We start from the raw sequence: 12261 nt of genomic DNA, 5'->3' as shown, positions 1-12261 counted from the left end.
TGAGATGCAATGAGGCAAGATGAGATGAGATGAAATTGAGATGTGATACAGTGAAGGTATATTCGATGCGATGCAATAAGGTGAGACGAGATACAGTGAGGTGAAATGAGATAAGATAGGAAATTTTAATTAATCAAAAGAGAAGACATGATACTATAGGGGATGAATGTGATATGGTGAGATGGATGCAATGAGACAAGATGAGAGGCAATGTGTTAAGGTGAGTTGAGTCGAACTTAGGCAAGGTGAGATGCAATAAAATGAGATCAGATGCAGTGACACAATATGAGATGCAAAGTGACAAGATGAGATGCAGTAAAATAAGATGAGATGCAGTGGGATTGGATGCAATGAGGCAAAATTAGAAATTTAAATAAATTAAGAAGAAGATGAGTAGATCACTTGAAACCAGATGAATTACTGAATGCTAGATAACTAAAGCTGAGCTGAGATGCAGTGAGATGAGAAATTAGATGAAATGAGGTAAGATACAATGAGATAAAGTGAGGAGAGATAAAGTGCAATGATGCAATATGAGATGAGATGCAAGGAGGTGAGAGGAAGTGAGATGAAGTGAGATTAATCAAAATGAGACAAGGTGATGACATGGCATGGGTTTGGATGACACTTTGAAGTGAAATAGGATCAGAGTATGGGGAAGATGGGATGAAGAGGAGGTAGTCAAGAGGAGGTAATGAGACAAGATGAGATGACTTTGGATGAGAATAGGTTTGGTGGGATAAATGTCGAGGTGTTGAGTTTGACTGGTGTGATGAGATAACTTGAGGGGAGTCAAGGTGAGATGTGATGGGATGAGAGGATGTGATATATTGTGGGTAGAGGAGTTGACTTTCGCTGCTGTGATATAAATCAAGGTGAAATGCAGATAGTAGCAGAAATGACTCCAATGAAAGTGTACCATTGGCAGTAGCTACTAGGTGTGTCTACAGATTTACTCCTACACATATACAAGTATTGAATTACTGTGTATGATCAATTATTATACAGTAGATACAAATGTATCAATGAAGTGAAATGTCTAAATGAAGGTAAAAAGGTAGAGGATTGTGTTATTTGATATTTATATTCATGTAAGTGTACGTGCACAGTATGTCTGTGCATTTGCGTCACCATTGACATACAAAATAGTTTTCTAATACTTTTTTTAATGATATGAATTCTCATTTATCAGTACAACATTCCCTGACAAACTGTACGTCACATAAATGTACTTCAGCATAAAAAGTAGGAGAAGAAAATGTAACAAATGTGCTATTATGAATATTTATTCAACTGTGATTTCAAAAATCAGACGTGATTTCCTCATAGCCTCTTTTCCCTGGAATCATTATGGCCCTCATGTTATGACAAGTGCTCATGAGGAACCAGCTGTCTCTACGGGGAATGCCGCAAGGATTTTGTATCACTGGATCACTCTGAGGATTGCACACACTACTGTCGTCATCTGCTGAATGCTCAGATAAGACAACTCTGGCTTCTGAAAATGCGGGATTCCAGGTCTTTTTAAGGGAATGAAGGAATACATTGTTGACTACTGGTGAGTACTGAAATTTGAATTTTTTTCTGTATTCTGTAGTGCACAGTTTAGACCCTTAAAAAGGCTGATAGCTTGGATTTTTACTGTCACTGGTGTATGTCATCACTAGCATTGCAATATGAAGACAGTTGAATTAAAAAGTGTGTTGATATAAATAGATTGGAAAAAGATGAAATTCTGCTGGCAACAGTTTTAGACAAATCAATCTTTATCATGCTGGTGGACCTTTGGACAGAGCCAAGCTAGCTGTTTACCCTGGTCTCAAGGCTTTTGTTAGACTAAGCTAATCAGCTGTTGGCTGTAGATATTAACCAGACAGACGTGGGAGTGGTATCAGTCTTCTCATCTTACTCTCGGCAAGAAAGCGAATAAGTGTATTTACATTTACAAATATTCATGTGGCAGATGCTTTTTTCCAAAGCAATGTACAAATGTGGTACAATCCAAGCCGCAGTCGAACAAGAGGAAGGCTTCAAGAATAAGTGATGCAAAACTTGGTATTTATCAAAATGTCAAATTTTGCTTTAACTGTTTGATCCATGATTTATTGAGGTCTGAAACACTTTTCTCTACTCTACTCTATGGAAATTTAAGGAACATAAGAATTGCTGAAAAAAGGGAGTATTGAAAAATCTGAGAGATCAGACTGCATGCACAGCTAAAATGGATATGGTGACTGGAACCCCTGAGGTCATTAATAATTATAACACTTTCATGCATTGCCCATCCATCCCAAAACCTGGAACTTTTTTCTTGCCAATTGTCATGATCACTAAGATGATTTTGGGGCTGCCAGGAAACACAGTAGCGTCGTGGATTTTCTGTTTCCGCATGAAGTTCTGGAAACCCCACACTCTTGTCCTCTTTAACCTGGTTCCAGCTTACTTCCTGCTTGTCATCAGCATGCCCTTCTGCATCGACACCCACCTGCAAGGGGAATACTGGGTATTTGGACAGGCCTGGTGCCTCATCAACCTCTTCATGATGGCTGTCAGTCACACTGCCAATATTGCATTCATGACAAGTGTGGCATTGGATTACCACTTTAAAGTTTTCCATCCGCATCACTGCATACGCCATATGACTTTAACTCAGGCGGGTTGGCTCGTGGACTTGACGTGGCCTGTTGTGCCCCTCGGATTCCGCTATTGACCACCAACCTCCTCAACAGGACGGCAACGTCTCCCTGTGTCGCGGCTTCAACTTCTATGAGGGAGTCCCTTTGGTGATAAATGTACACTATGTTGCCTTCATTGCAGAGTTCTTCCTGTTGAGTTCTTGTTCCTATTCTGGTCAGCCCTTATGACCTGCTCCCTGTGCCAATGGCAGATGGACAGGCAGAATAAAGTACAAAACGCCATCACAGCAGTAGGGGTGATCAGTTTGGTTTCATAACAGGCCTGGGGATGATATAGGCTACGTCAAGCAGTTCTGCCCCAAGGATCCGACCTCCTACAACCTGATCACCAAGTGCTTTATGATGTGCATTGCCCTCATTTACCTCAACAGCACTTTTTACCCTGTCATCTACCCATTCTCCAGCTCCGTGTTTCATGATGTCCTCAAGAGCTCCATCAGCCACCTGGGTTTTGTGAAGAAGAATGTTAGACCAGTCAATAGCACAGCCAATAACTGCTAAAAGGCAAACATAACATTATGTATAATATCCATACTGCATATATATGTTTGCGCCTGCTGCTATTTTCAGTGAAGTGTCAAAGAACGTTTAAGTCACATTCTGCACGTATGTCATGATTTATTTGCTAAGTCTGTTTCCATTGCACTTTGTTGCACTTTTACTCTTTTGAACACTGACATTTCCACCTCAGCAAAGCGTAAAAATTTCTTTGTGATATTTCAAGATTTTTTTCAAATTTCCATCACTTCCACTCGGGGTTTTTTTATGTTCATAAAAACAGGTGGACGGACACCCCCCTCATATTTATTCAGACTGGCCTCTGTGTAAAAAGTGGAGAGTCCGTGAAGTTGGACTGTAACTGACTCAAACATCGTTGTGAGGGCTGGAGCAGATAACCCTAATGTGGTCCGAATATCAGTTCACAGGAAATGTTATTGGCGATTATTGGAGATTTGTCCTACGATATTACCTGCATTGGCACATGTAACAACTGCATTGAGAACATTAACTACATTCTACAAGGCATGCTATGAACACATACCCACTCACATGCATTCTGGCCTCTTACCCCCTCACAGTTGCCGAACCCCAACCCCAACCTAAACCTAATTTTAACCCGAACCCTGAAACCAAGTTTTAACCGTCAAGCAGCCCTTTGAAGTTGTGAGGACCGGCCAAAATGTCCTCAGTTTCCCAAAATGTCCTCTCAGCAATGGTTATGTACAACCCTCACCCCCCCAGTTCCCTATACAGTATGCATTAGTTATAAACTGGCTGATACTAGTAAACTAAAGAGAGAGATTTAACTACAGAGTACAGAAAAGTGCAGAAAAAACAGCTTTGTTTTCCCTTAATAGATGTTTCTTACGATACATTTGAGATGATTCATTGATTCATTTGTAGGAAATGTTTCTCAGTAAGGTTTGAAGTGCTAACCTCTCATAAATGCTATTTCACCTCTTAACCTATGTGTATTTATACATATACGTTGAGCCATAACACTGGAGCCCATGAGAAAAAAAAAAAACAGTGACCAGTGTAGTTTCTGCATTGCTTCAACATTCTCATACTGTATAATATGGATTTGAACATAAATAAAAACAGTAAAACATGAGTGTGTGTGGTAGTTTGCTGGTATTCATTGCATCTAAGTCTCTCTAAATAATGTCTACTAATGCTCTTCCCTGAGGAGTTTATGATAATTAAGGGATAACAAAAATTCACACCTTCAAAAAAAGCAAAGTTTTTCAGAAAGTATTTATCAAAGGGGTAAAATACAAATATATAGCCCTTGACATTGAATTAATTAGAAATTCTGTCATAATAGGCTTGAAGACTGTGGGGACTATGTGATTTCTTTCCATTATTTGTTTGTTGAAAATTTTATTAAAATCAGTCTCCTCAAATGTGCCCTGTCCCATGTATTCAGTTTCATTATGATCAGGAAAAGCATGAGCATTTCTGTGCATGATTTTTAAGATTTGAAGGTGTGTAAAATTTTACTGACCTCAGTCTCACCTCGACATGGCAGCCTCTTTCCTCAGTTGGCCAACACAATGTGCAGACAAAATTGGAACAGGGACCAATGTCTTGCAGTAGAATCTGGGAATAACAGTAATGAACTCAGTAGATTGCAATAGCATGGGTAATTATACCTAATGAATACTGCTGTTAGTTTTAAAGTGACGGTTATTGCTTCTTCTTACTAATATCTTATTATTCTGGCCTAATGTATAGCAGTCTCTAACGTTGGCAGAACATGTACACATGCAAGTGTGCATGACTGTGTGCCGTGTATGAATGTATACCATATAGACTGACTTTGCAACTGGCTTACAGATGCCAAATATGACCACAAAACCAGCTGATTTGTTGGCCTCATCTGATAAACATGTATAAAATGAAAGATCACACTGACGAAAAGGGGACATTTTTCTACGTAAACTGAGGGAAAGGTATTGTGTTTAAACATGAATAGTTGGTAAATAGATGGTTTATTTTCCTCTTGGAGGAAATTCTGTCCCACGCAGTTGCAGCTGTAGACAGGACACATCTATACAACACCATGTCTACACTGGCAATACACAATACATCAGACATGGTACTTCAGGTAGCACAGTCAGTATAGTGAATGTGTAAATGCCTGAAATGGACCAAAGGTTAATAAAATCAGTAAGACAGAATAAATAAATATATAGACGATAGATAGATCTATAGATAGATAGATAGATAGATAGATAGATAGAGTTGGTGTCCTTCCATAACTTCTGAATGTCCCATAAACCATTGCAAAATTGCATAGAATAGAGGAATTTGAGTGGGTTACTGCAAATTTATTAAAAATCAATATTGTCTCTTATAAAACAGCAGTGCATTCAAATATAGTTTCAATTAACCGATATATCTTCAACAAATATTTCACTGACTAATTTAACGTCATCTTTCCTCAGGCATGACAAAGGTAAGCGAGGGGCTCAGAGGGCAGGAGCAGTTATTGTAACAGGAACATTGTCAGCGTACTTTTATGACATAGTTCTTTTGTCGTTTGTTTAACTCTCCCCATCCCTGTAACCAATGAGGCTGCATTAGGCTACTTGTCGGAAAAATACGATGCTTATTTGATTATATTGTACCTCGTAAAACCTCGTAAGACCTCCCCCCTGCTGTTCAGGAGACTAGATGATAGGCCAGTGAAACTATTGGAAACAGACAGCACGCTGCATGCGTCATTATTTTCAAAACATTAGTTTAACAATTATAACATATCTCTATATATGTATATTTAAAACCAGCAGAACTGGCATGCGCGGTCTACGTTGGGAGGACATGACAAGCCGTAAATCGAACGAATTGTGCGTCGATCATGGTACTGCTCGTATTACGATATGCGTTTCTGATCGGTAGCCCTGCTTACACGTTTAACAAAATACTTTCCATTTCACTGCTTTCAGTGAGTCCTCCATTGTCTTGTCATACTTTCATCTGAGATAGAAACGTATACACGAAGTGGGGGTGGGGGAGGGGGTAATGCTGCCGTTGTCACATGGTTATAAAACCTACCTCGGCCTAAAAACAGTGAGCTCCAGTGGCGCAATCGGTTAGCGCGCGGTACTTATATGACAGTACACTGTAGAGCAATGCCGAGGTTGTGAGTTCGAGCCTCACCTGGAGCAGCCTTTTGATACCAAGCCGCGGTAAACGTTCAGCGAATCTACTTTATTCTGTATTACAAATACTAGAAATCCTGTTCACAGCGGATTGTGTTGTCTCATTGTGAAAAAATGAGCCCTTAACGGAAGTAAATGCAGTTCTACAATTCACAAGGGTACTCCTACGGATACATTACAAGTTTTTAGGATTATTGTCTTGAAAAAAGCCTTAACATTCTCTTGTTATGGACACACAAAGTCAGTACATAGACATTTTAAATATATAGAGAGCCATTTGAATACAAATAAATATTTTCAATATAAGCAGATATTTTTAACAAAGACACTTCATTCGTTATTTATAAATTGAAACAAACCTGAAAAAACCCCCCATCATATTGTAGTAACATAACACGCAAGATACTCATAGTATTCTTTACTGTACAAACTCTTAAGTACAATTTCAGCTCTGCCGTCAACAGGGGGCAGCATCCCTCCATCTCCTCGAAGGTCCAGTCAAATAAACTGGTGAGAAAACAAGTGAGTCATGCACTTACAGTAGTTTATGTGCTGACTTCAAACTGTTTCGAATGGATATCAAATTTGTAATGGATATCAGATCTCCCGTTGCTTGATGTGACATACATTCACAAATAGTTAAGAAAGGATATCAAAGCTCACATCATGACCAGAAATAATCTTTGAAGAAAAATAATACTTCAACTTATAGATATTCAAGTCAGATATTTCTATCTGTGTGTTGTAAATCTGATATGGACAGAGTGCAGTCATTCCAGACCTCCTATTTTTTCTGGCCGCATATAATTTTCTGGAACAGTTTATTCCAATACAAAAAGTATGGCATAGGGTCAGATTCCTCTTACATAGATTATAACGTGCTTTAGAGCTCCTGGGGGAATGCACAATTCATTTTAACGCAAGGGATCGGATCCTGAGTCAGTGTGAGTGAAAGGTGTTAATTATGCTCAATAAATTATCAGTGAGTTGACGCAGACAGATTACTTTCCTGCCGCTAGGGATCAGTGTTGCCCAGTGTTTGGACGCGCTGCTCGTTGTTTTTTTCCCCTGCTGCAGATGTAACCGCTTAAATATGACTGGCTGTGTCCTGTGTTTGAATGAAAACAGTTGGTCCAGTTTTGCTCTTCCCACTTTTGCACTCTATGCATTCTGTGTGTGTGTTCTCATCTCTCGGCACATTTCACACAAGCTGACTTTATCATCTATTGGGAACTGCTGCACGACCTGCACATACGGATGTCTGAATAGCTTGTTTTTTTAATGTGTGCTGATGAAAATGTGAAATTTGGAGTGTGCCATCTGGTTGCTCCTGCATATATAAGATAAAAAGGTAGTCATTTTGTCATCTTGCCATGCCGCCCATTAAAGTACACTAAGAGTAGTGTAAGAGGAAAGTTGTGGAGATGTAATTGGCATTGTATATGCACGAATGGATAGATGTATAGATTGGGTAGATAGGATATGATAAAACCTTAATTCAAAACTCACGGCCACTAACCCCCTGAGGTGGATGCGTATGATTGACTGTCACAAGCTCAAGAACAGGGCTAATGTAGAAAACATGGTGCGCCGAGAGACTTCAACTTGCTCCGTTGTGATCCGGCCAGATGCAATGAACATGAGATCACCATTTTGCGAAAAAAGTTGGTGTGTGTGTGTGTGTGTGTGTGTGTGGGTGTGTGTGTGTTGTTGCAATGCGTACTTGATTATCCACTCAAGCAAGGAGTATTCATAATAAGTATGGGACGGGAACATTTCAACAAAACTACTGAAGACATTACCAAGTCCCACCTGATCCAGCAAACACACTTTGTCATTTTTTCCCGTACATTTCCATCACAGTCCCTATCATCACCGCACCGTACTTGCTTGTACCAACATTTGCAGGAACCTTTTCAGTCTGCGAGCGTCGTCTTTTCTCCTCCCTCCTCCGTGCAAGTTTTTGCATGGAGCCTATTGTCCTTTAATGTGGTGTTTTCAAAACGTTAGCACAGAGGTTACTGTTTTCTCAATGCCTATGCTAAAGTGTTAGCATAGTGTCTTTAGCATGGAGCCTTCTTTATGTCAGTGTAGTATAGGCAAAAGTATTGGCATGGAGTTTATGGGCTCACAACATAGCACATGCTAAAGTATTATCACATTGCCTACTGTATCTCAACATAGCATGTGCTAAAACGTTAGCACCGTGTCTGTTGTCTTTCAGTGTAGCAAAACTATTATTGTCTAATCTGCCAATGTCCAAAAGTGTGAGCACAGAGCATACTGTCTCTAAAAATAGCATATGCTAAAGTGCTAGCATTGCACCTACTGCCTCTCAATATAGTGCTGAAATAATAGCATGACATCAACTGAATCAACACAGTGTATGCCCAAGTTCCAGCATGGGGCCTTAACTCTCAATTTAGTGTACGCTAAATCTTGGAGCACTGCAAGCTACGTGAATGCTTTTGTGTCTACTTTCCCTTTACTTAACAGGCCGACTCACCAAAAAAGCTGTTTCCTTCACGAGACAAGAATTTTTCCAAATCATGTTTTGTCTCAAACCCAAACAATGTCTTGACGAAATTGGTGCCTCTCATAAAATGTAATTTGACAGTGCACGGTGTACTAACAGCAGTCTACCAGTGTACATACACTGCAAATCTTTTTTGTTTTGTTTCCATTATGTCAGAACAAGCTGTGCAGTATTACTAGACCAGGGGTTAGTACTTGTTATACTGTACGGTTCATATCAACCAACACATTCCACTTGGGACACATTTTGTCTGTCTGAGCAGTATGTGGGTCATCCTGTCTTTGGCTGTACAATAGCTTCGGTTTGTTATGATTTGACTATACAGATTGGGGATCCATTTCATTCTAATGGAGAGGGTGTGCGCGCACAAGTACGAATGATAGTGTAACTAAAAGTGAGAAATTGGAGAAAGTGTTTGATGGGAAAAGAAGAGTGGGAGAGTGTGTGATGACGACAGAGAACCACACAAAAAGTATGTGATGAAGGAGCGACCTGAGAATAAACAGAACCCGAAGGCAGTGTAAGCGTGAGTCTGTAGGTGTTTTGGCAAGGCCTGTGCTCAGATCTTTGATGCAGCATTACTCTCCCTCTCTCATTATCCAGTCATCTTCATGCACACACACACACACACACACACACACACACACACACACACACACACACACACACACACACACACACACACACACACACACACACAGAGTTGTGTTTGTGCACATAATACTTAAAAGTCTGCACATCAATGCAATCTTTTCTGATTAAAATATCACATTAATATTCACATTATTAACAATACTTTTATTTGATAAATGGTAAATACACTTGTCATGAATTCAAAACCACCATTATGACGAAGCCATTATTTACCTGTCAAAACTACCAACTTTAGGATAATTGCCTCCCACAAGAATACTTTGTGCCAAAAGCATCGTGGGACAATATACATGCATTGAAATCCCTGTGAAACTGAGCAAAAACACAGATATTGCAATAATTGTTGACCCATAACACCAAACTACTAAAATACAGCGTTTCAACATTTTGAAAGGTGTTCCGCAACGGTATATTAAGATATTTAGATCCAAACCTGCCCCCAACCGGTTACTAACCACACAATTATGTGTCACAAGCTATAATTCACATCTGTCTTTAGTTAGCATTGAGTGTTCACTCACTATCTAACTGTCTGACAGCTCCCAGGCACAGCTATTATGTATTGTGGCCCGTGGGCTCTGCTCATTACGTGTGAAGGTATAATTATTATCATTATTGTTTTTTTTTTTTCTTCCACTCTTCTCTCTCTCAAGCCTGGGGCAACTTCACTGATGAAGCATTTGTCAAGCTGCCAAAAGGAAGTGATGTCATTTTGCCTGGCCGCACACCAGAAAAACTCTGAGGTCAGAGGTGTGCCTTTTCAGAAGGGGAAATGTGTGTGTGTTGGATATAACCTACGGCCAGGGAGGGCTGAATGAGTTTTGAGGAAGACATGAGATAATGTTTTGTTCCTACAAGCCAATTATGTGACTGTTCTTCATGGGAAGTTTGTGAATTTTGGGGGGCACATCTGGTGAAGAATTCCCAGATGTGCGATTTACATTTTTTAACCTCCACTTTCACAAGGTAAACTGTGAACGTCCCTCACACTTCATCATCATCATCATCTTTAGCAGCAAGCGGTCAGAATAGTTTAGGGTGTGTGTGTGTGTGTGTGTGTGTGTGTGTGTGTGTGTGTGTGTGTGTGTGTGTGTGTGTGGGTCGTGGGGGGGGGGGTTCATTGTGTAAGTGTGAATTTAGACTAAGAGTATCTGTACGGCAAAGCAGTGCAAAGGGCAGCCGACTTAATATAATCCAGGAAGTCCATTAAATGACTATCAGACACAAAGACACTGAACAACTTTTATACTCCTTTGACGAAGGATTATTAAAGTCTGGAAAGTTACCAGTTGATTTAAGGGGAATGCTACAGGGAACTGTACATTTTACACGATCTGAGTCAACTATAGATGTGAGTCACACATGCGCCATTGGTAGATGACTGATAAGAGATGAAGATGAGTGAATTAATTTGTGTTACAAGGTCATCATGAGAGTGATATTATGTTTTATGTGTGGGGTTGTAAAGGTGACAAAGGACATATTACGGACGATATTACATTTAAAATCCTCTTTGTTTTGAGAAATCAAATGAAAAGTCCATAAACTCCAGACTGTGAGAAGGTGGTCCATGCTTTTACATAACCCAGTACGGTTAACAAAATCTTCTTCAAATTTGGCCGGATTCCAGCATCTGCATATCCACTTGAAACCCACTATACTTATCTTTATAATCTACAATATGCAATGATTTACTGATGTAATCCGGAAGTAGCTGTCCAAGATGCCGGACCTTATGTGCCATGTGCTCGCACATATGCGACTCACATCTATGGTCGACTCAGATTGTGTAGTGACACATGCATTTAAAAGTTGAGCTAAAATCAAGTAGTTGTTTCTTTTTTGCTGAACTACCCTGAGGTTTTTTGACAGAGCGCTTATGACAGCACTGTTACTGTAATTCACTGGGTGCTACACACTTGTACTGTGACAGTAGTAGTGCAAAGTTCAGAGTAACAGCTGAGCACAACACAAATCTGACTGCATCAGTCTTAGTTTTAATGAGCCTACTGAAAATCAGGGTCTGCCCTAATCCAGTCCAGAGACTGGTGGTAATGCAGCTAATATTGCTGAATCTTGGTAACTGCTACAAAAACACCAGAAGAGATATACATTTTTTTTTACATTTTAGCAGTTTCACAAGCTAGCCAACAACTGTCTGTAACCACAAAGCCATGAATTGTCTTCACAGGCTGTAAGTCACCAATACGGATCACTGCCCTCACACTTACAGAACATTCCATGGTTGCACTGATCAGACATCAGATAAAAAATACAAACAAAATACAATAAGAAAACAGCACTTTACACCCTCTGCGTGACTGTATGTACTGGAATCACCTCAGTGAGAGGGAGGCTAATTTCAGTTAATTACAGCGTCACCTTAATTCCATTATCATGGGGGACAGACCCTGCAGAGGCTATGATGTAGTTACACTTCAGAGGAGTAAAGCATATTTATGTGTCTTGTAGAGGTAGATGCATTTCAGTGTTAATTTCGTTACTAAAAACTAAAAACATTCCTTGATTTTTTTTTTAATCTTTTTTTTTTCACGACAAAAAATGAGACTAAAACTAAATAAAAAGTATACTTTGAAAACGAGAACCATGACAGAATTTCAACGAATAAAAACTAAACAATAATGTGAAGGATGGACAAATGGATAAGTTTTAATACAAGGTTGTATTCAACAACCTGCATGCATCT

The 12261-nt window shown here is 39.6% G+C and overlaps 1 protein-coding gene and 1 non-coding gene across 2 annotated transcripts; both read left to right on the top strand.

The window, feature by feature from the left end:
• Positions 1-1905: 1905 nt before the first annotated feature.
• hcar1-3 (hydroxycarboxylic acid receptor 1-3) lies at positions 1906-3234 on the top strand. The gene is given in 5 exon segments (XM_040139742.1): positions 1906-2690; positions 2693-2722; positions 2725-2826; positions 2829-2946; positions 2948-3234. Coding segments are annotated over 5 exon segments (969 nt in total). The 5' UTR covers positions 1906-2221; the 3' UTR covers positions 3198-3234.
• Positions 3235-6276: 3042 nt separating this feature from the next.
• trnai-uau lies at positions 6277-6370 on the top strand. Its single transcript has 2 exons — positions 6277-6314; positions 6335-6370. It is a non-coding gene; the product is annotated as a tRNA-Ile (tRNA).
• Positions 6371-12261: the final 5891 nt, after the last annotated feature.

This window comes from Xiphias gladius, chromosome 11 (genome assembly GCF_016859285.1).
Source record: "Xiphias gladius isolate SHS-SW01 ecotype Sanya breed wild chromosome 11, ASM1685928v1, whole genome shotgun sequence".
NCBI classification, from domain to species: domain Eukaryota; kingdom Metazoa; phylum Chordata; class Actinopteri; order Istiophoriformes; family Xiphiidae; genus Xiphias; species Xiphias gladius.
This window is presented reverse-complemented; position numbering and strand designations above follow the sequence as displayed.